Consider the following 22,976-nt stretch of genomic DNA (forward strand, 5'->3'; position numbering starts at 1 on the left):
TCTCACTATCACAGACTTCTTCTGCAGGCAAAGACTCTGAGAGAAAACTCCAAGAACAGAACTGTGGCAAGGGAATGGTCTCTGAATCTGCCTCCAAACATTCTTCAGAGGGTAGCTGGCCTTCCCATGTAGAGTTGATGGTAAGATATCCTTCATTTTCCACAGTGGAAGAAGAGGCTTTACGTAGATGACCCGTGTCTCCCTCTTCATCATCTGTGTCCAATTCAGGACTAGAAAACAGAAACCCATGTGTCTTCCAGCATTGATAAGAAATTCCTCTCCCCACCTTTCCTTGCTTTCAGGATGTTCATCATGACACAGCATAGGAGAGCCAGACAGTGTCCAAACAGCTCCTGCCAGAGACTGCTCTGAAAAGTAAATAAAGCATGGCCCTGTCTTTGAGGATCCCCTGATTTAGTGGGAAGAGTGAACAGTGAACAAATGTTAGAATCCAGGGAGAGAGTGCTATGGTAGAGGCAGCATAGAGCATTATGGGAGCAGGGGGGCTCCTGACTGAGCCCAGGAGACCACGGAGGACTTGCCAGAGGACATGGCATCGAAAACAGAGCTATGACTCTGTTCTAGGACTGATTCTTCATATGGGGGGTTAGGGAGACCTCAGGTAAGTTTATTAACTTCTCTGGGACCTCAGTTTGCTCATCTGAAAAATGGGAAGGTCGAGAAATTTATAGAATTGCTTAGATCACATAATTCTGGTACATACGTTCGTGGCTCCTGGTACAGGAGGAGTCCTCAGTAAATGGGAGAGGCTATCATCATAATGATGACGATTGTCATTTCAACAGAAGGGTTAGGGGGAAAGAGCCCAAGCAGGAGGCTGGGATCAACTCAAGCAGGTGACCTTCAAAGCACTTCGTGCAAATATCAAGTCCTTTTTGGAGTGCTGAGAAAGGGCCTATTTGGAGAGGCAGCCAGCTGGAGTGACATTTAGTCCCCGTGTGACACAGGAAGCAGATGAGCGATGAGAGAGGCACATTGTCTGACCGTGAAGATTCAGGCACAACAGTGGAAGAACACGCATTCCAGGGACTGCCCAAAGGTCACCCCACATGCTCTCTGATTAGAACAAGCAGTTGAGACAGATGGCAGAGCACTTTGTACAGCTCTTCAAACATGCAGAGAATGTGGTCAGAAAATATCTGTTGAAAGCCCGGTTAGAGAGGATGAGGAGGAAAATCTATAAGAAATGCAAGCAGATTTAGCTTTTCATCAAACACACGAATTCTCATTTATCAGCCTCCTTCCTCACATCCAAAGCAATGGGTTGCTTTATTATGTACCCTCTGCTCTCCCCTCCCTCCCCCTGCCCCGAAATGTCCCTTTCTTGTAAACTCAGCTCTGATGCTGCTACAAGCCCCCAAATGCACAGAGGGTCAGTCCTCCCCAGTATAACTGGAGTTTCACCAACCTGAGTTTCACCATCAAAAAGATGTTATTTCTGCGCATGAGACCTACAGGATATATGTAAATGTGTATTTCATGTAAATAGATGCACACTCATGTGCATAAAAAGGAAACTGTATGCTACCTGGACTCTAAGAGGAATACTCACTTTAGGAAAGCAATATTTTAAAATCACTAAGCACTTTGGAGGAAAATTGGTTTAAAACCTTAAAGCATTTGACCAAACTGTGTAGAAAATGCATCTCCTTATAAGTATGGAAAGGAACACTGTGGAAGTTTTGTCATGGAAAGGGAAATCAGGGATGCCTGGGTGGCTCAGTGGTTGAGCTTCTGCCTTTGGCTCAGATCGTGATCCTGGGTCCTGGGGACCGAGTCCTGCATTGGGCTTCCAGTGGGGAGCCTGCTTCTCCCTTTGCCTATGTCTCTGTCTCTCTCTCTGTGTGTCTCTCATGAATAAGTAAGTAAAATCTTAAAAAAAAAAAAAAAGAACAGGAAATCCAGCCTCTTGCCCAGGCACTCTCCCCACACCCCCCACACCCCCGCCTCCACAAGCAGCCCACTACCTCTCACACTCCCTCCCTCTCTCCCTATGGCTGGAGGAGAAGCAGGTGACAACACATGCCTTGGGCCACTACAATGCCTGACAGTGCCTGACCTCCCACCACCATCCTCCTCCAACCTTTCTGATAAGCTCTTGCAAGAGGTTGAAGTGTCAGAGTGTCTGGAGGGGCCTTGCTGGTCCCAAGGGTGACCTTGCGGTGTCTCTAAGACATCAAGGAGATAAGTCCAGTGGACTGCTGAGTTTGACGCTTGCATGACAATCCTGAGCTGAAGCCCAGTATTTAGGAGTTATTGGAGTAGTGTGCCTGACCATGTGTGGTTGGCGGGGAGTGAGCAGAGGGCTTAGGGGCACCTCCTGGGAACCTGTAAGTGTGCAGAGAGAAGCCAGCTGCAATCAACACCAGGCCCCAGTCTGCCCCAGCTCTGCTTTTGGACTACTGCCATTCCTGACCAGGCACAGGCCTCACTCTCTTCCCTCAGGCATGCTTCTGACCTCACAGAGGTTCCCTGTGTCTTCCTATCTAACCAAGAGGCCACTCACCTGGCAGCTTCATGCCTCGGCTAGCTACGCTTATGTCACCGCAGGTATGGCAGCTGCTGTTGAGTTTGACCTATAGCCTCCTACTCATTCTTTGCTATTCCAGAAACAGCACCCTTTCCGGAAGGTGTACTGTAACTTTAGGTTCATTTCAAGGACACTGGCTTCATTTTGCATACTTAACAACCATGAAGGCTTACAACATCACTTTCACTAAATGATACTTGCATTTTAATTACATGAATTTAACTATATGTGCTAGGAGAGAGAGAGAGAAATAACCTTAAACATCCTGCAATGACCATCTCTCCAATCTATGAGCATAAGCCCTGGAATGAACACAAGTGAAAGCCTCAAATCTGCTATCCCCATTCATTCCTATGAGTCCAGCACATAAAGATAAGTATTTGGCAGACAGCAAGGCCCTTCACTTGAGGCTCAAAGAAAAAGCAATCTCCTCCCACACCAGAGGAGAAAAGAACATCACACCTTCCAAAGTGATGTTCACTTCATGTGATTTTTGCTCAATGCCCTAACTTTAGCAACAAACCTTGCATAAGATGCGACTCCAGCCAAGTGCCAAGTCCTCCCTCCGGCAGCAGGCAATTCTAATCCTCCTCCATGAAAATGTACTGTACTGCTTTATTAGCATGCTTTATAAGCACCTACTGTGACATGGTGGAGTCTCTAGTTGTACAGTTGTAAAAGAAAAGAACAAGGAAGGAAAGGTAAAATCTCATCTCCTCCATGAACACTCTGGATTTGCTGGCAGCCACCTGGCTCTAGGAAGGAGCCACCTGGCAGATGGTAAATTCTGGCAATTTACTGGGAATTTCAGTTGATGGGATTCATTCTTTAGCTAGAAACAATCCAAGAAAGGGAAAGAAATTGACTTTTGTTAAGTTCCTGCTGCATGCCAGGTGACTTGAGAGGACTCAGCAGGTGTTCTTTCTTTTGTTTTTTTTGTTTGTTTGTTTTTCTTCTCTGAAACTCAAACTACTTTATTTATTTAAATAATTTTTAATAATACATTTATTTTTTATTGGTGTTCAATTTGCCAACATACAGAATAACACCCAGTGCTCATCCTGTCAAGTGCCCCCCTCAGTGCCCGTCACCCATTCACCCCCACCCCCCGCCCTCCTCCCCTTCCACCACCCTTAGTTCTTTTCCCAGAGTTAGGAGTTCTTTCTTTTGACCTGTAGAGTGCCCTGTGGCACCGTCCTGGTCTTTGTTTATATTTAAGAAGCTATAGTGTTGGCCATGTCTATGTCTTCCTCTGTGAGATTTCTGTTCCTGTCTTTTGCCCATTTCATGATTGGATTGTTTGTTTCTTGGGTGTTGAGTTTAATAAGTTCTTTATAGATCTTAGAAACTAGCCCTTTATCTGATAGGTCATTTGCAAAAATCTTCTCCCATTCTGTAGGTTGTCTTTGAGTTTTGTTGACTGTATCCTTTGCTGTGCAAAAGCTTCTTATCTTGATGAAGTCCCAATAGTTCATTTTTGCTTTTGTTTCTTTTGCCTTTGTGGATGTATCTTGCAAGAAGTTACTGTGGCCGAGTTCAAAAAGGGGGTTGCCTGTGTTCTCCTCTAGGATTTTGATGGAATCTTGTCTCACATTTAGATCTTTCATTCATTTTGAGTTTATCTTTGTGTCTGGTGAAAGAGAGTGGTCTAGTTTCATTCTTATGCTCTGCATCACTTGCCATTAGGGAAATACAAATCAAAACCACAATGAGATACCACCTCACACCAGTGAGAATGGGGAAAATTAACAAGGCAGGAAACCAAAAATTGTGGGACCCAGGAAATTTAACAATAATCTCCTACCCCTGGACAAGCAGAGCAGGACTGATTCCATTTTGTGCTACACCTGCCACCTCCCCTATGACCCCCACATGACCTGCTTATGGCTTAAGGCGCTGCCCCACCCTAGTCAACCGCTGGGCACACCCTAATCGGAAATCGGCTCATAACAATGTAACCCTGCTTTGTGCCCGCCAATACTGCGCGCCGATTCTGACCAAAGTGATAGGCCAGCTCAAGTGGATACTATAGGGTAAGGTGTAATTCAATCGGCCACCTGCGTGTGGACGACATGACTGTGCAACTTTCTGCGTATCCCATGGGCCACTGGCCCCTATAAAGCTGCTACGCCTCTTAGCCTGGGGTCCAAGTCCCTGCTCTGCTGCGTCGGGTATACTTGGACCCAAGCTCGAGCTTGTAAATAAACCCTCGTGTGTTTGCATCGGTGTCGGCTCCTTGGTGGTTTCTCCGATTCGCAATCTTGGACACAACAAAATGTTGGAGAGGATGCGGAGAAAAGGGAGCCCTCTTACACTGTTGGTGGGAATGTGAACTGGTACAGCCACTCTGGAAAACTGTGTGGAGGTTCCTCAAAGAGTTAAAAATAGACCTGCCCTACGACCCAGCAATTGCACTGCTGGGGATTTACCCCAAAGATTCAGATGCAATGAAACGCCGGAACACCTGCACCCCGATGTTTATAGCAGCAATGTCCACAATAGCCAAACTGTGGAAGGAGCCTCGGTGTCCATCGACAGATGAATGGATAAAGAAGATGTGGTCTATGTATACAATGGAATATTCCTCAGCCATTAGGAATGACAAATACCCACCATTTGCTTCAACATGGATGGAACTGGAGGGTATTATGCTGAGTTAAATGAGTCAATTGGAGAAGGACAAACATTATATGTTCTCATTCATTTGGGAAATATAAATCATAGTGAAAGGGAATAGAAGGGAAGGGAGAAGAAATGTGTGGGAAATATCAGAAAGGGAGACAGAACATGAAGACTCCTAACTCTGGGAAACGAACTAGGGGTGGTGGAAGGGGAGGAGGGCGGGGGGTGGGGGTGAATGGGTGGCGGGCACTGAGGGGGCACTTGAAGGGATGACCACTGGGTGTTATTCTGCATGTTGGCAAATTGAACACCAATAAAAAATAAATTTATTATTTTATAAAAAAAGAAGCTATAGTGAAAGGGAATAAAGGGGAAAGGAGAAAAAATGAGTGGGAAATACCAGAAAGGGAGACAGAACATGAAGACTCCTAACTCTGGGAAACGAACTAGGGGTGGTGGAAGGGGAGGTGGGCAGGGGGTGGGGTGACTGGGTGATGGGCACTGAGGTGGGCACTTGACAGGATGAGCACTGGGTGTTATTCTATATGTTGGCAAATTGAACACCAATAAAAAATAAATAAATGATAAAAAAAGAAGCCTCAGGCTCAGAGGAGTCAACACTCCCGGCATACTTAGTACAGCTTAGTACATGTTAAAGCTGAAACCAGCTATATGCTCAAGAAGTCTGTGCTCTTTTTGTTCCAAACTGCAGAAAGACAACTTGACTCACAGGTGCCAGAAAGGAAGAGGTATTTGCCTGGAACAGCCACCTCAGAACTGAGGTGCATACACTTGTAAGAGGAGTCTGCAAAGAGCCACAATCCTACCAGGAACTGCGGGACTATGTTCAGGGACTGTGGGGCATGTGACATGCTTTCTTCTTGTAGGGGATGGTCACTATGTATGCATCTAGAGCAAGTTAATAATGTCCTGTTAGAGAAGAAGCTAACATGGTTTCAGTCCTTCCTTTGGAAGGAAAGAAAAGTTCCTGAGCAGGGGAAAAAACATGGTAAAAATGCAGCCAGGAATTGTGAGGAGGCAGAGTGGCTGTCATTACCAGGAGCACCACAGGGAGGTCAAGTCCAAGGGGGAGGTTTTGGCCATGGAGGGAGCCAGGACAGAGAAACAGTAAGGCTGCCTCTTTATGGCTCCATGGACCACCATTGGCCTTGGTAACAAGCATGACTAACTGAATATCAGAAGTTCCACCAGAATGCTCTGGAAAAGCCCTCAAGATTCTTGTATAACTCCAGGAGAGGAGAACTTCCTCCAAAGATGGTATGTTTTGGACATCAGGTATATCGTTTCAAGTAGGAACACTAAAGCCAAATTTAATTTGATCCAAAAAATAATATGATGTTTCTTGCAAAAATAATGACAAAAGATAGGAGAAAATAGGCATATACTTATAAGTAAAAGATAGAAAAAAGGCAGATTTCATCCTAATATAAGCACTTTCTGGTCAACAAATACATGATGATAAAATGAGTCACTTTAATAGGTAGCAAGTTCTGCATCCCTGGAGGTATTCAATCAAAAGCAGGTCCCCTGCTTCAGGGATAGTTTTCAGCAGGAGTATGAAGTCTGATCAGATCATTTTTTTATTGATTCTGTGACTTCATGAATGAAACAGCGACAAAACTAAAATTAGTAAAAAAAAAAAAAACAAACATTAATAACTGCTAACTATATTAGTTTAAAAGTACATGGCAAGTCAAACTCCAGGCTTGTAGCTAAACCCAGAGTAACTCTAAAATCCAATAATCCAATGCTCAGGGTTTCTGTCCATCATCCTGAACTCTCTGGCAGTAAAACCTTTAAAATTCCAAGAGAGTAGCCTCATTCCTATAAGGAAATCGAGTAGGAAAACATAAATGTTTCCTATAAGATCACACTAATAGTTGTCCTCGGGTAAACCTCTGGATGTTCTTTCCTTTATCGTGTGACCAAGTACATCAATTCCTGCTTAGAATACAATTGTAAGAAATGATAAATACATGTGTATTTATGCATTTTCAGACAATGAAAATGAATACCACTGATGAATGTGCTTGCCCACTCTGTTTTACTTTGCAGACTAGTTAGTTTTTGTTTGGTTGGTATGGCATTCTTATAGAAATTGTACCTGAATGCTTTTTTTTTTTTAAAGGTTCTTTTTTTTTAATTTTTTTTTTTTTATTTATGATAGTCACACACCGGGTTTTTATTTTTTATTTTATTTTTTTATTTTTTATTTTTTTAATTTTATTTTTTTTAATTTTTATTTATTTATGATAGTCACAGAGAGAGAGAGAGAGGCAGAGACACAGGCAGAGGGAGAAGCAGGCCCCATGCACTGGGAGCCCGACATGGGATTCGATCCCGGGTCTCCAGGATCGCGCCCTGGGCCAAACGCAGGCGCCAAACCACTGCGCCACCCAGGGATCCCTGAATGCTTTTATTTATTCATTTATTTTGAAGGGGTGAGAGGTCAGAGGGAGAGAGAGAACCTTAAGCAGACTACCCTGAGTGGGGGGCCAGATGTGGGGCTGGATCTTACCCTCGAGATCATGACCTGAGCTGAAATCAAGAGTTGAACACTCAACCGACTGAGCCACCCAGGAGCCCCCTGAACATTTTTGGGGGAACATGTGACCGGCTCCTATTAGTCACAGATCTCACCTTGCCTGATTGCATGAAATGGGCTGCTTCATTCTTCATGTCACCTACCAGGCCCTATAGATCTGCCCTAGTCAGCCTTCTAGGATGACCAACAAAAAAGAGCCATTTCATAGCAGTGGGCATATCCAGTGTCAAACACAAGCCACCCTTCCTTATCATTTGCCTGCTTTGTGCCCATGCATCCAGCTAGCACATGCCTTGAGGCAGTATCTCACCCTTTCTAGGTATTTGAAGCCTTCTCTCTGTTCCTAACAGGTTCCTGTGCACCTTAGTATATGTGATAAATACTGTCAAACTGAATCACCCAGAATGTTTTCCATCAGAACAGGATAGAAGACTGCAAATACTTGGGGGGGGGGGGGGCACAAAATGAAGGCTAAGTTAAAAATGGCTATTAAAATGAATGTTTCAGTCCGGTCTTTAAAGATAAAGACAGATTTTTTAAAAAACTGGTGTCAAGGGATCCCTGAGTGGCGCAGCGGTTCGGCGCCTGCCTTTGGCCCAGGGCGCAATCCTGGAGACCCGGGATCGAGTCCCACGTCGGGCTCCCGGTGCATGGAGCCTGCTTCTCCCTCTGCCTGTGTCTCTGCCTCTCTCTCTCTTTCTCTGTGTTACTATCATAAAAAAAAAAACAAAAAAACTGGTGTCAATTATCAAGTATTATATTAGCAATAAAGAGGGTGATGTATACAAGGAAACTTCTTTCTTATCACAATGCTTTAAAAGGCCATGCAGGAGGTGGTGTGGGGGGCCTAGGTGGCTGGGTCAATTAATTCCAACCTTGATTTCGGCTCAGGCCCTGATCTCAGAGTCATGGGACCGAGCTCAGGAGGAAGTCTGCTTGAAGATTTTCTCTCTCCCTCTTCCTCTACCCCTCCTTCCTCTGCACTCTCTCACTTGCTGTCTAAAATAAATAAACCAATCTTTAAAAAACTAAAAATAAGGCCATGCGGGATGTAGCACAAAGGTTTGTAGCTGGGAGAAACACCTAACACCTGCTATCTGTAGGTTCCAAGGGTACAGGACGACCACCGAGTGAGGCTAGTTTTCCAAAAGCTCACTGTGGTTGCAACAGCTCCAGACCTATGCTTCTCTTTTTTCTGCCCCACCCCTCCCACCTCTGCCAAATGCCTAGAATAGTGCTGGACCCAGTAAGCATCTGAACACCGTTATTAACTGCTTGATTGTAATTTCTAGCAATGAAATGCCATTTACAAAGTATCTGCAAATGTGGTGATTCTTACCTTTCAAGTCTCCTGATATCACAAACTGAATAACAGTTTTCCCTTATATCCTTTTCCAAAGAGGTGGCCAAATTTGATGCATCCATTTATTGCTGCAGTCTGCATAAGTGAGGGTGGGAATCCTGAGGATGCATCGAGGAAGTGGCCCAGGATCTCTCTAGGTCTTGGTCCCATTGTACCTCCCCAGTGGCCCTTTGGAAAGACTCTGGCCCAGGAGCCAGGCTTTCCCCTGCATCTGGGGAGGCACTCTCCCTTTGGCTATATTCTTGATCCAAACTGGGGCTCTGCTCTGAGTCAGTACAAGTTGCCCTGGTGAATTCTTTGTCTGATGAGACCATGGGTGTCTATTAAAAGAAATGCTAAGGGTTATTGGATCCTTTCCATATTAAGCAAAATCTAAAACTTACTTCTTTAAAACATAATCATGGTTTTTCTTCCATGTGATTGTGGGGCAAAGCAGTTCAGAGATGGGCTCTGGGTCAGCTTCCCTCTGTCAGGACCCCAGCTCCCACTGGGCCCTAGGTGACACAAGTAACCTTCTCTAAACCACTTAGCTTGGAGCATTGGAAAAATAATGTAAGCGTTATTTTTTTAATATTTTAAAATTTTAAAAAATCAAACTCGACACGCAAAAAACCAATAACCCAGTTAAGAATTTGGCAGAAGACATGACTAGACACTTTACAAAAAGACATCCAGATGGGTAGCAGACATGTGAAAAGATGCCCAACATCACTCATTATCAGGAAAATGCAAATCAAAACCATGATGAGATACCATCTTGCACCTGTTACAATGGCTAAAATTAACAACACAAGAAACAACAGGCGTTGGTGAGAATGCAGAGAAAGGGGAATGCTCATAACACTGTGGTGGGAATGCAAGCTGGTGCAGCCACTCTGGAAAGGATAGAGGTTCCTCAAAATATTAAAAGTAGAACTACCCTAAGACCCAGCAATTATACTGTGAGGTACTTACACAAAGGATACAAAATACAGATTTGAAGGGATACATGTACCCCAATATTTACAGCAGCATTATCAGCAATAGCCAAACTATGTTTGAGAGCCCAAATGTCCATCTACTGATGAATGAATAAAGAAGATGTGATATATATATATATATATATATATATATATATATAATATATATAATGGAATATTACTCAACCACCAAAAAGAATGAAATCTTGCTATTTGCAGCAACATGGATGGAACTAGAGGGTATTATGCCAAGTCAGAGAAAGACAAATACCATATGATCTCACTCATATGTGGAATTTAAGAAAGAAAATAGATGAACATATGGGAAAGAAGGAAAGAAAAAAAGAGACGGAAACAAGCCATAAGAGACTCTTAACAATAGAGAACAAACTAAGGGTTGATAGAGGGGAGGCAGGCAGGGGGAATGGGCTAGATGGGTGATGGGGGGATTCAGGCACTTGTTGGGATGAGCACTGGTATTGTATGTAAGTGATGAATCACTAAATTCTACTCCAGAAACCTATATTGCCCTGTATGTTCACTACCTAAAATTTAAATTAAAAAAAATAACAATGAAATAAATAAAACTTAAGAAAGAAATTACTTAAACTTTAAAAAAAAGAAAACTTAAAAAATATGGAAACAAAAATTACAATGACTCTTTGTCCCACTTCCCAGTAAGAAATGAATTTCATAAACTCTTATCTTCACCTGTCCTCATTCATGACGGCTCATTCTCACAGCCTCATCCCCGTTCCCATCCTGATTCCCTGCTCTGGGGGGCTCCTCCTCGAGACTTGATTCCTCTCAACTGCTGACATCCCTGTTGGGCCTCTTAGGTTCTGACTTTAATGACACACTAGCACACTAACTGCTCAACTTTCTATAGGAAGAAAACAAATTTATACTTCGGTGAAAACTATGCATTGTTTACAGCACAACCTTCTGGGTCATCTGCTTCTATGTATTCTTTGCTTTGAGCTATTTCATAACTCTATAAATAAATATGTTGTTCTTTGAAATCTCTTTTGGACAAGGCAGTTTTAACATCTGCCTGGTTCCCTCTTTGAACAAGTTAGATAAAATCTTTTACGTATACTCACTTTTACATCTATGTGAGAGTCGAGTTTACTTTTTCCTGAAAATCATGTTTTATCACTTCTAGCCCATGACCTATACCCCTGACATTATAGGGGCACATGGACTTTAGAGCCTGCTGGGGCTGGGCCCCCATCTTTGCCCTCGCCAATGCAGAGAAATCATTATTCTGCCACCCACCCTGGCAGTCTCCTCATCTTGCTGATTGTCCATTCCCCAGAATGAGGTGGAGGGTGGGAGGGAATATGCTTCCAAATATGCACTTTTATTTAATTATAAATCATAAACTCATAACTCTACCGATAAACAATGTAAATTATAAAGGACATAACAAAAATTAAAATTTGAAGTGGATGAGATAAAAAATAAATAGTAAGAACAGTTATATTTTCTCTCATACCTTTAGGGGGACCTCCAAAATCTCATTTTCAACCATTCCTCTCCCTCCACATCATCATACCCAGTCCTCACCCTACTGCAATCCTCACCCTCTTTGAAGCTTCCAGTCAATGGTGCGTTGTCACCACCACATTCCCCACCACCACCTTCTTCCTCTGCTAAGAGTCCATGCTTCTGCCCCATAAACATTCCCTTAGAAATAAAGAAGATCCTGAGCTCCCATTCTGTGTTACGTGCCTCCATTGTCCTCTATTTTGTGTGATGTGAGGAGCCATACTGTAACTCCACTCTGTGTGGAGTGGCCTGCTTCTGAGTCACTGGCTGATGCCAAGTGTATGAGCACAAGAGTTAAATGGGCACTCAAGACTTCCAGATAATCTTTCTTTATTTCTTTAGTGAAGTCTGTTGTCTATTCTCTTTAGCCTCTACATTATTTCTCATGTCTTTCCTCAACCACCGCCTCCCAGACCTTACCTCTTCCTTCACATTCAAATAAGAATCCTTCACCTCCCCACAGCAAAGTCTACCAGCTAGCCGGCAGCGCTATTGCCACCTCTTGCCACAGCTATCTGCAATTCGTTTCTCAGCTCCTCAGATGCATGCTTATACTCACTCTTTCTGTATGTGTCTCGCTGTTTGTCCCTGCACCTACTCCACCCACGCATCTATCTCTCCATCATTCATCAGAAACAGTTCTGATCAGGGTCTCTAGGGACCTGCATTTTCCTAAAGCCAAAGGACAAATTCCTGTCCTCACCTCATTCTACCTCTCAGCAGCATGTAACATAAGTGTTTTCTTCCTCCTTCTTAAGAACATCCTTTACACACTTAACACTACTTGAATATGTTTGCTCTGAACTCTACCCTTCCCTGGGTTTCCCCCCCCACCTCCCAGGCCCCTACTACCATCTCATTTCTTTGAACTGGACCTTTCAATGTTGGGGGTGTCCCAAGGCTTACTTCTCTGCACTCTTTCCCAGGGTGATCTCATCCATTTCATGGCTCTAAATAATGTTATTTGCTGACAATTCCCAAATCTACATTTTCCAGCCCTGATAGCATGCCAATTCTCCACAAATACCTGCCTAATTGACATCTCCACTGGCTGTCCCATAGACATTTTAGTTCTATGTGCTACCAAGAACTATCACTTCTCTTCTACCTACATTAAATTGCACTCTCCACACACTCCCTAGCTTGGCAAGTGATATCATCATTCAACCTGTTGTTCAAGCCAAACTTTGCTCTCTTCCCATGTGACCACATCTAAGCCAAAAGTAATCCTTTGGGCTCTACCTCCTATATCTGACTGCTTCTTACCAACTATTTGGCTACAGCCTGAGTCCAAGCCACGATATCTTATTTGAATGATGGCTGGCTCCAGTCCATCTCCAGTTCAGTGGTATTCCTGAAGTATAGGCCAGATGAGGGTATGCTTCTGCCTAACCCTTCACCCTCCCACTACTTCCAGCTAAATGGCTTCCCACTGAAGCCAAAATGAAATCAGCACATTGCCAAGACCTACAAGGCCCTAAGTGAGGTGGCCCCTGACTCATTCTATAGCTTTTTCCCTTCCACACCTGTTATCTTTTTGTCCCTCCAACATCCAGTTTCATTCCCATCTCAGAGCCTCACACTTGCTATCACTTCTGCCTGGAATGACTTACTCCAGATGTTTGTATGGCTGCCTCCTTTCTATGACTACTGTATTCTAATTAGGAACTAAATGCCCCTTCCTTGGTCTCCTATCTGACCTCTGAAGCCACATGAATGATTGAAAATTCCTCTTCCTATTGTCCTTCAAGTATGAGGAGGGAGAAAGCATGCCCACTATACCTCACTCCAAGCCTTCCCACTAGACTCTTCTGGGCCCTTCTAAGTGGAAATATTCTCCAGAACAGAAGGACCATTTTTTCTTGGCATTTCCTAGATATCTCAACAAAAACATAGGCACAAAGCCCTCGGCCTGATCTTTGTGCATGTGAGGCTTGACCTTCTCATTCCCTGGTCAGTTGCTCAATACAACTGCCATGTCTACCTTCTTTTCCAAACTGACAGCTTTCTGATTTCCTTTCCCTGGCAATTTTCTCACTGAAGTCTGTATCAAATGACATCTTGAGTCCAGAGAATCAAAGGATTGGGTCACAAAATCCTCTGTGATGTCTCTAGTGATTGTCACCCTCAGTGATGAGTGATCGATTTTATTCACATTTTATAAATAAGGAATCATGAGGCTTAGGGAAGTTGGGAAATTGCCCAAGGTCCAGGTAGTCAGCAAGTGGAAGAGCAGGCAGTCAACAAGAGGAAGAGCAGGTGCAGGTGATTGCAGGGTACTCACACAGATGCCTTCACAGGACGAAGGCCCTCATCCCCCAGCTGCCGGGAATGCTGGTTACCGACAGCTCACAGCTAGCCCCTCCCCAGGAATCGTGCTCCACTCAAGGGAGCTGTCTCAGCAAAGTTAGATCCCCTCCCTTGGGGCAGCCCACACCCCATTTCTGGTTTATACAAAGTGCAAAGCCACAGGCTCTCTTGCCCCAGACCAGGACAGCTCTGAGGGGGCCATCCCAGCTCAAAAGCTCCCTGTAACATAAGCAGAGGAGGCCTCTGTTGCAGCTGCAGCATGTTAACTTCTCCTTCCACACAACCCTGCCTTCACAGGGGTATTTCCAGGAGCAGGCCCCATAAATGTCCTGCACTCAAATCTCTGCTGCAGCTTCTGTGTCCCAAGGAGCCAACGGGTGGCATTATGATGATTAATTTTGTCTGTCGACTTGGCTAGGCTGTAGTACCAAGATGTGTGCTCAAACACTAGTCTAGGTATTTCTGCAAAGCCATTTTTTAGATGAAATTTACATTTAAATCAGCAGACTTTGAGTAAAGCAAATGATCCTCCATGATGTGGGTGGGCCACATTCAATCAGTTGAGGGATTAGGATAAAAAGACTGAGATCTCCAAAAAAAGGAGGAATTCTGCTTCCAGCCTGCCTTGGGACACATGCTGCAACATGGACCCCTCCGTAGGTTTCCAGCCTACCAACCCACCCTGCAGAATTTAGACTGGCCAGCCCCCACAATCATGTGAGCCTATTCTTTAACCACTCCCATACCTCTGCACACACACACACCTTATTGATTCTATTTCTCTGGAGAATCTAATACAGGTGTCAAAGCAAAAATTCTGAATTTTTCTGATTTCAATGCTTCTTCTTTGCCTTGACCATGCATATCTAATTCATGCTTTAAAGCTGGGCCTACATCCTGTTCTCCATTTCATCCCTCCAAATGGAAATTTGTACCTTTCCTCAGTCTGGTTTTGTATTGCTCCTGTTTTCTCCCCTCTGATGCTGTGTCCACCAGAAAGCCTGGCTCTAGAAGTTTCACAGACAAAAATCTAGATATATGACTATCTACAGGAAGACACAAACATTGGAGAGGCAGAGTGGGGGGGGCAAGGAGAAGATGGGCATAGGTTCTCATTAACTTCTCACAGATTAACTGAGGTTTGGAGGCTAGATATTTTCCTGCCCCAGTAGAAGAAGATGGCATTGAATCCTGCCTAAAAAAAAAGTTGGGTTTCTCAGGACCCACCAGACAAGAAAAGAGGTGCTTGAAGGCACTAGAGGGCATCGCATCTTACCTGCCATCCCTGTTCTATCTCAGGCAGTGCACCTGGAGAGGGTCGGCAAAGTAGGAGCGTGACTTCCTGTGAGGCCCCTCGAAGTAAGTGGAGCACCTCCTACAAGAAACCAGAATCTGTGGTTGGATATGGTGGTATATCTCCCTGGCACTGTCCCCTTAATTTGCTTCTCGGCTCCAGAGAACTCTAGAGAATACTGTTATGGGCCTGATTTCCTAAGGTGAGAGAATCCAAAGCCACTGACCTGAGGTTCCCATGCAGGTAACATATACACCCATGCTGGGCTAGAAGTGACCAGGGTCTGCCCAGGGCCTTTTCATGGCAGCACCTGTCAGTACTGATGCCTTTTCTTTACTGAGAGAGTGACTCAAACAAATAGCTATTCATCACCTCCAACTTCCTCTCCTCTCAGCAGCCTCCTCATCTCAGGAGCCATCAGCATGTACGTCCCACCACCCCAATCTCTAAAGCTTGATCCTTGGCCCTGAGCTGTCCTCCACAGCTCAGTTCAGGCACTCAGAACTTCTCACCTATGAAATTGCAGTGCCCTCCTCTCTGCTCCTTGCCTCCTCCAGTGTCACTCGCTCCCCCGCCCCTCCACAGTGTTCAAGAGAGCTCTTTCCAACATGCAGACATAACCAGGTCCCTCTCCCACTGAACCCCCTCTCTGTCTCATGTCACATTCAACAGGCTCTGCAACACAGCACACAGGACCTGTTCTTACCTGCTGCTGCCTCTCACCCCACTCTCTCTCTCCCACCTGCTCCTGCTGCTCCCACATCCTAAGCTCCAGCTACACTGAGCCTCTTCCTCCAACCCACTTTCTCAGATCCCAGGGCTTCAAGTTGCCTTGGTAGTTCCTATTTCCTATCTACACCAGGATTTCTCAAACTCTCAGTACTGACATTTTAGGCTGGATAACTCCCTGTTGTGGGGGCTGCCTTGTTCATTGAAGAATGTTAAGCAACATCTCTGGTCTTTGCTCACTTGATGTCCCTGACACCTGCCATTGTGACAACCACAAATATATCTGAACTTTGCCAAATGTTCCTTGAAAGGCAATATGATTCCAACTTGAGAATCACTGATCTGGACACCACCTAATACCCCCTTAGTGGCAATGGACTTCCACAGAATGTGCTTCCTTGCACTATTCCCTGGGGCAAGCATTTTTGTTTCTCATGACACTTGTTTTACACAGTCATTTCTGTTTTCTTGTTTGTCCCACCCCACTACAGGCTCTGAGAATATATGAACTCATGCCTCTGTGTCTTTAACTCCTCACAGAGCTGCTGACCCAGGTTTGGTTCTCAGAAAATAGTTCTTGGCTCACAAAATAAAGAGATAAAAGTATTGCCAACCAACATATGCCATCCTGGGGATTTTCCATCCCTCACCATGCAGCCCAAAGCCATTCTCCACCTTGCTCTGTGTTCTGAAGGTGGGTCTGTGCAGACTGCAGAGAAGCTTCCTATTGGGCTCAGCCAATAGAAGCATGGGTGGGATCAGAGATAGGAGGAGAGGGAGGGGCTTCCTCTTGGCTCAGCCAATGGAAGCATGGGTAGGGATCAGAGCTAGGAAGAAAAGGATGTGGGTACATATTTTCCCACCTTCCTCCACATGGGATTGTTACAGAATGGCTAGGTCCCTCAGTAAATGTCATAGCTTATGTCATCAGGTCCACTTCACCAGCTTTCTCAGTTTTTCTGGTTGAATAATTGCTCCTTCCTATATGCTTTTGGACTTGGGAGGGGTAGAGAGATAATTGCACCCACTGTTCCTAGCTCCAGGGCTCTACGCTCTCCCTTGAGCTTCCCAACAACCAGATCACAGCCTTATTCAATTCTCCTCATATGACTCACTTTCAATCCAGGACTCTGACTGATATGCACAATATTCCATTGAGATACTGTGCTATAAACATTGAGAAGTGTCTACTTTTATTTTAAGTGGGATCCATGCAGGGCTTCAACTCACAACGCTGATATCAAGACCTGAGTTGAGATCAAGAGTCAAATACTTAACTGACTGAGATACCCAGGTGCCCAGAGAAGTGTCCACTTTTTACTCTTTTTTAAATTACATTTTTTTATCATATGTAAAAACTGGGACAACCGTTGTATGCAGGACAACCATTGTAACACTACACATCAAAATGTAAATTTAATAGAAAAATGAGAAGAAGAGCAGAAAGGGACCCACTGTAGTCTCTTCAGCCCACACACCCACCTCCTAGAATGTTTGGAGGGCTTTAGTCAGCATACAGCTAGGGTTTGTCTTCAGTTTCATTATAAACCTAATTAGAAGCAAGGCTTACTCAAGGTTAGCTATTCAAGAACTGAGACAGAAAATTAAATGTGAGAATGTTCTACCAGTTACTTTCTTTGTATGATCCAGGTTCCAGGTATGCTTTCAAGAGGCCAGAGTACTCCTTATGGTGGGAGAACCTGAAAGAGGCATGGTTGGTGTCAGTGTGCATACATATGGGCTGTATGGTCTCCTACCTGGAAAACAAGGCCTTCTGTGGGCCTTCCATTCACAGCCAGGATAATGTCACCAGCTGCAATGGTCCCATTCTCCTCAGCTGGCTGCCCCGGGAAGAGTCTCTTAATCCTCACAAGATCATTCTTGAGATGACTGTAGCTCTCTCTTCATCTGCACGAAGCTGAATCCCAAACCACTGGCATTTTTTTTTTTCAGAGTGACTTCAAACTTTGGACCTGTGTTGTGGGAGGTGGACAAGATAAATTCCTTAGTAGATTCCCAATGAAATTAACTAGCCTTAAAATGTAAATGGTCAAGTAGATGAATTATTTATGTTTTACACAAAAAGATTTCATCTTGCTCATTTTTATGATAGAATCCATTCCGATGCTGTCTAAGGGAAATAAAAGGCAAGCTGCAAATGTGAATCACATGTGTAATTTCAGTTCTCAAATAGCTACATTTTAAAAAGTATGAGGGAATAGGTAAAATAAACTTAACCATAGAGTATATCTAACCAATATGTCTACAATATGGCCATTTTAACAAGTAATCAATATGAAAAAGTACTGAGATATTTTGCATCCTTATGAACTAAGTCTTCAAAAATCAAATATATATTTTATCAATTTGGATTGGCTATATTCAAGTACTCAATAGCCATACATAGCAAGTAGCTGCCTATTGGACAAAGCAATTATAATCAGTAAGGTTTATATGTAAATATATAGTTTATAGACATATACAATATACAATATGTCTATATCATTTAGTAAAACCTATATATATTCCTATTACTCCTTTATTTTTTTAAAATATTTTATTTATTTGTTCATGAGAGACACAGAGAGAGAGGGAGAGAGAGAGGCAGAGACACGGGCAGAGGGAGAAGCAGGCTCCATGCAGGGACCCCGATGTGGGACTTGATCCCGGGACCCCAGGATCATGCCCCCGGGCTGAAGGCAGGCACCAAACCACTGGGCCACCCAGGGATCCCCCCATTACTCCTTTAGAACCTTAATTGAACCTCAATTGTATATTTGAAACAAAATTTTGCATAATTAGACTGTGGAGAAAATTCTGGTCAACTCTGTCAAAATGTTTTAGCTGCTATTTTGTTTAGCCACGTGGACAGACCATAAAACAAAACAGCTCCCTCCAGGCAGCAAAGACGGACACTGCCCAGGAACCTCACTAGTCCAAGAAGAGGCCTCTGGGTCTCTCCTAGTCTGCCTTCCATTTGGCAATGGATCAATAGGACAGAGCACTGTCTCATAAACTTTAATTTGGGGTGAGAATGAAAGCATCTGAAGCTTTTAGTTCCAGGTATAACATATGACCAATTTCACCATCACTGCCATGAGACACTCCCCCCACCTCATTTGATAGTGAGTTTGTCGGAGGGCCTCTCTGGAGTGAGCACAGGAGCCATGAAAGGAAACAGACTTGTCTTATGCACGCGTACCCCACTCTACCCAACCCCATCACTCATTATGGCTACTGTGCATCCAACCTGACTCACATCTTCAGGAAAATCCCTAACAGGAGATTGAAAAATGATTAAGGTCCAAATCATGAAATACTAAGGGAGAACATGTTTTCCTAGCAAGAAACAATCACAGGGCAGTGCAGAGAGGCAACCCATCAGAAGATATGCCACGATGTCCCTGCAAATTGATGGAGATTTACTGTTTTACATGATGATAAAAATAAGTTCTGAGCACCTTCCCCTCTCAGCCTGCCTGCCTCATCACATCCCAGATCTTTTGTGATGGATATCTTGGCTAAAATGTGGAGATTTGGTCAGAAAATGCCCGACCCTTTTGTTCCAATTTTATTCCTAAATATTTATACACAAGCATTCAGACAGCTGATCGAGAGACCTCAGAAGGCATGGAGGAGAATCATGCCTGGCAATCATTTTGGAAAAATGCATTTTTTCCCCGAAACTTATTCCATTAGATTGGTTTCCACCGCCAATCTGAATGCCAGCCGCATCATGCTCACTATCTTTTGAGAACCCAGAGGAAGCCTTCCTACCTTCCCTTTAGAGTTGAGAATTCAAAAGCGGCAGAGGATGACAAAACAATAGTAACACTCAATTCTCTCTCCTCTCACCATCTGTCACTGAGACACAGCCCGCGGGCCTGCCAGGCAAGGCTGTTGCCAAGGAAACCGCCATGCATTCATCTCCCATCCTGTCTTTAGCAGGACACTGTTGGGCAGTCCTGGGGCCTCTTCTCTCTAAGACGAGTCTTGCAACCTGGAAGATGGGTGAACAAACTCCATTTGCACATGATATGGCAACCAGGAGGCTCTCCCTTTACCCTGTAAGTGCTTCTTAAATATCTGATACTTCCAATAGCAGCTTCATTTGAATCTCAAATTAAAATCTCCAATCTAACCCACTTGTTGGGATCCATAGTTATATTTTCAACTATCTGTTGGACAAACATTCCTGGAGGTAACACATGTAGCTCCATTTCAATGCATTCAAGGCCAAATTCATCTTCCTCTCTCTCACCCTCACTATCCACTCTTTGTTCTGCCTAAAACATTCCTCCCCTTGTATCTGCTTTCTCAGAACATGGAACCATCTCTCAACTAACCTCCCAGTGGCCACACCTGCCAGGATACAGCTCGCCCCCTTCTCCAGCCCGCCCTACAGCTCTCCAAATGCCTAGTTCCTAAGACTTGCCTGTTCACCATCAGAAACATCTTCTCCAGGACTCCCTCTCCTCCATTCCCTCTCCTACTGTCTCCCAGCAGGACTGTGACAAGCTCTAGTTAACCTGGCTTCCTGGGCCCTAGCTCCTCCTCCTCAGGCCATTCCCCCCATTGTTACACATGGTTTGATCTAAGACACAAACTGAACATGCAACACTCTTGATCAAAAGTCTCTAATGTTTCCCATCACCTAGAATCCAACTCCTGGCAGGTATCCCAGACCTATGCCAATCTGGCCTCCCACTTTCTTTTGGTTTGATTTCCCACCCTTCTTCCCCACACACTTGTTACACAAAGCATACTTCAGGAACCAGTGGCTAGATATCACCTGGACCCTTTTAGAAATATTAAGCTTCCATTCAGGGGACTTGGGCCTGCCAATGTCCTTCTGTTGCCATTGTCATTCAGCACCAAGCCCATGATCCCAGAGCAACAATTCCTACCTGTCATCACTGCCAGCAAGTTTCTGGCAGCAAGCAAGAAGAATCTTCTCTAATCGGGTTCATTAGCAAAAGTCTAAGGAACAGCAAGTACTAATAAATTATGACTCTGTTCTCAAGATAGGTCAACCAAGGTGGCCAGTATGAGTCAATTTCACTGCGAACCAGAAGACTGCTTTGGGAAAGGAAGCAAACAGGGGCCCTCCTGCTCCCTCATTTTGCCAGAAGGGCCCACAGGAGTCCTTTCCATCTCTGCCAATTCCCCAGTTACCTAGAGGGCAATGCCAGCTCTGTGGTTTAGGACACTGAAGCATGAAAAGGCTCCAACCCTCAAGCCAGAGAACTGAACGCAGCATGGTAACATCCAGATGTTGCTTGGGCATCACGTAGAATAAGGAGTCTATAAGGGGTCAATGCCTTCAGCTCTGAGTTTTACTTCACTGCGATAAGAATACCGGGGCAATATGACCTGAATTTACCCAGGGAGATTGGACTAGCATGAACTGGAGAGATGGTGTCAGCAAGTACAAAGGCCAGCTGGTGACAGGGCCTGAGAGCAGATGGAAGCATTGGTCAGTTTGGGCTGGAGCAGAGAGTGTGAGGGGGCAGCCAGAGCCAGGTGGGAGATGTCGCCCCACCATATCAGCTCTGTTCAGCTGTCTGATTTCAGAACCTAGGCAAGTGGAAAGCTAGCTTTTCAAGGGTCTTTGCAGGGGACAAGGTATTCTTCTTGGGAAATCTGTCTACTTCCTCCTGGCTTTCACATCACCATAGAAAAGTGAAGAAGTAAAAGAGAAAATAAGACAAAGAAGAAAGTCTTGTTTTGTTACCTCCCCATCTGCCTCCCACCCAGAGGCAACCACAGCTTCTGATGTTGTCCCAGAAAGCTCTGGAAGGAAGGACAACTCCCACTAATGCGGCACTCACCTACCCAGAATCCTTGAGGCACTGCACAGCCTGGTTGTGGGTGAGGCCACACAGACCCACTTCATGCACCTGCAAGAGCTGGTCACCTGGAAGGGGGACAGAAGTCATTTCTTCAAGCTCTGGAGGCAGTAAAAATGACTGTTCCTGAAAGTTCCTGCCCAGCACTCTTCCATGCAGCCTCAAAGGGGAACAGGAAGCAGAGTTGTGAGGAGCCCCAACGGGGCCTGGCTGCCAGCCACCTCTCTGAACACCTTTATAGATCAATGACACAGAAATTTCTATTATTGGTTCACAGAGGGGTTGAGCCAACTCTGTATAACTAAATCCTTTCTCCTATTTTCCTGTGAAACCATTTTTGAAAGCACTTTCAAGTCACTTAGGGGTAATATTTATATCTCCAGGATTTTTTTTACATTTCAAAACAGGCCAGAAAGACCTGGTTGATGCTAGGAACAAGAGAATTCTTGAGAAAATAGAGATAACTAAGATCCTGGGTGCCCTTTCTAGCTCAACTTGCCATTTTGGAGAGCAATAAAAATCACCCCCTTGCTTCAGAGCAGAGGACATGAGGAAAGGCAGAGAGGAGACTTGTTGTTGTCCTCTATGGATACTAAAGTGGGGATCATCAATGCACACTCTGCCCTCCACAGGAAGCACTACTTTCTCCCTTGAAGGCCAAACAGCAACAAGCTTATTTAAAATCACATATTTTAGAATCACCTTATGCTCCCCAGTGTGCCACTACAAACATTTCATCCCCTTGTTAACTTATCATGGAGGTAGGCCAGGTTGAGTCAGCCCCTTTCCCAGGTGAGGAAACCAGGACCTGGAGAGGCAATCATTTGCACAAATTCTAGGGTGGGAGTGAGGCAAGGCCTGGAGGCTGTAGCTCCCAGGCCAGGGCTCATCACACCACAGAATGCAGTTCCCAACATGACTCCATCCCTCATCCCGCTGGATCTGTCCTTCCTTGGCAGCTGGCCCTCCAGGAACAATGGATTTCATGTAAATACCTCCATAGGGCACACTTGTGTTAATGCCACCCTGGAAAACACAATGAAAGTGTCACCACCTGTCTGCTCCCTCCTGACAGAGCCTCCCTAAGCTCCCAAAGAGATCCCCCATCTGGCTACCACTCTATCCCATTACCTCATCTCCATGTGACATCTAATATATTCACTTGTTTGTTCAGACTACATT

At 44.6% G+C, this 22,976-nt stretch overlaps 1 protein-coding gene across 1 annotated transcript; it reads right to left on the reverse strand.

Moving 5' to 3' along the window:
* Positions 1-1,149: 1,149 nt before the first annotated feature.
* LOC112917435 (putative protein FRMPD2-like) lies at positions 1,150-21,884 on the reverse strand. The gene is given in 7 exon segments (XM_025995510.2): positions 1,150-1,198; positions 9,079-9,422; positions 15,199-15,297; positions 17,703-17,850; positions 17,852-17,918; positions 19,801-19,945; positions 21,777-21,884. Coding segments are annotated over 7 exon segments (960 nt in total).
* Positions 21,885-22,976: the final 1,092 nt, after the last annotated feature.

This window comes from Vulpes vulpes, chromosome 15 (genome assembly GCF_048418805.1).
Source record: "Vulpes vulpes isolate BD-2025 chromosome 15, VulVul3, whole genome shotgun sequence".
Lineage (NCBI taxonomy): Eukaryota > Metazoa > Chordata > Mammalia > Carnivora > Canidae > Vulpes > Vulpes vulpes.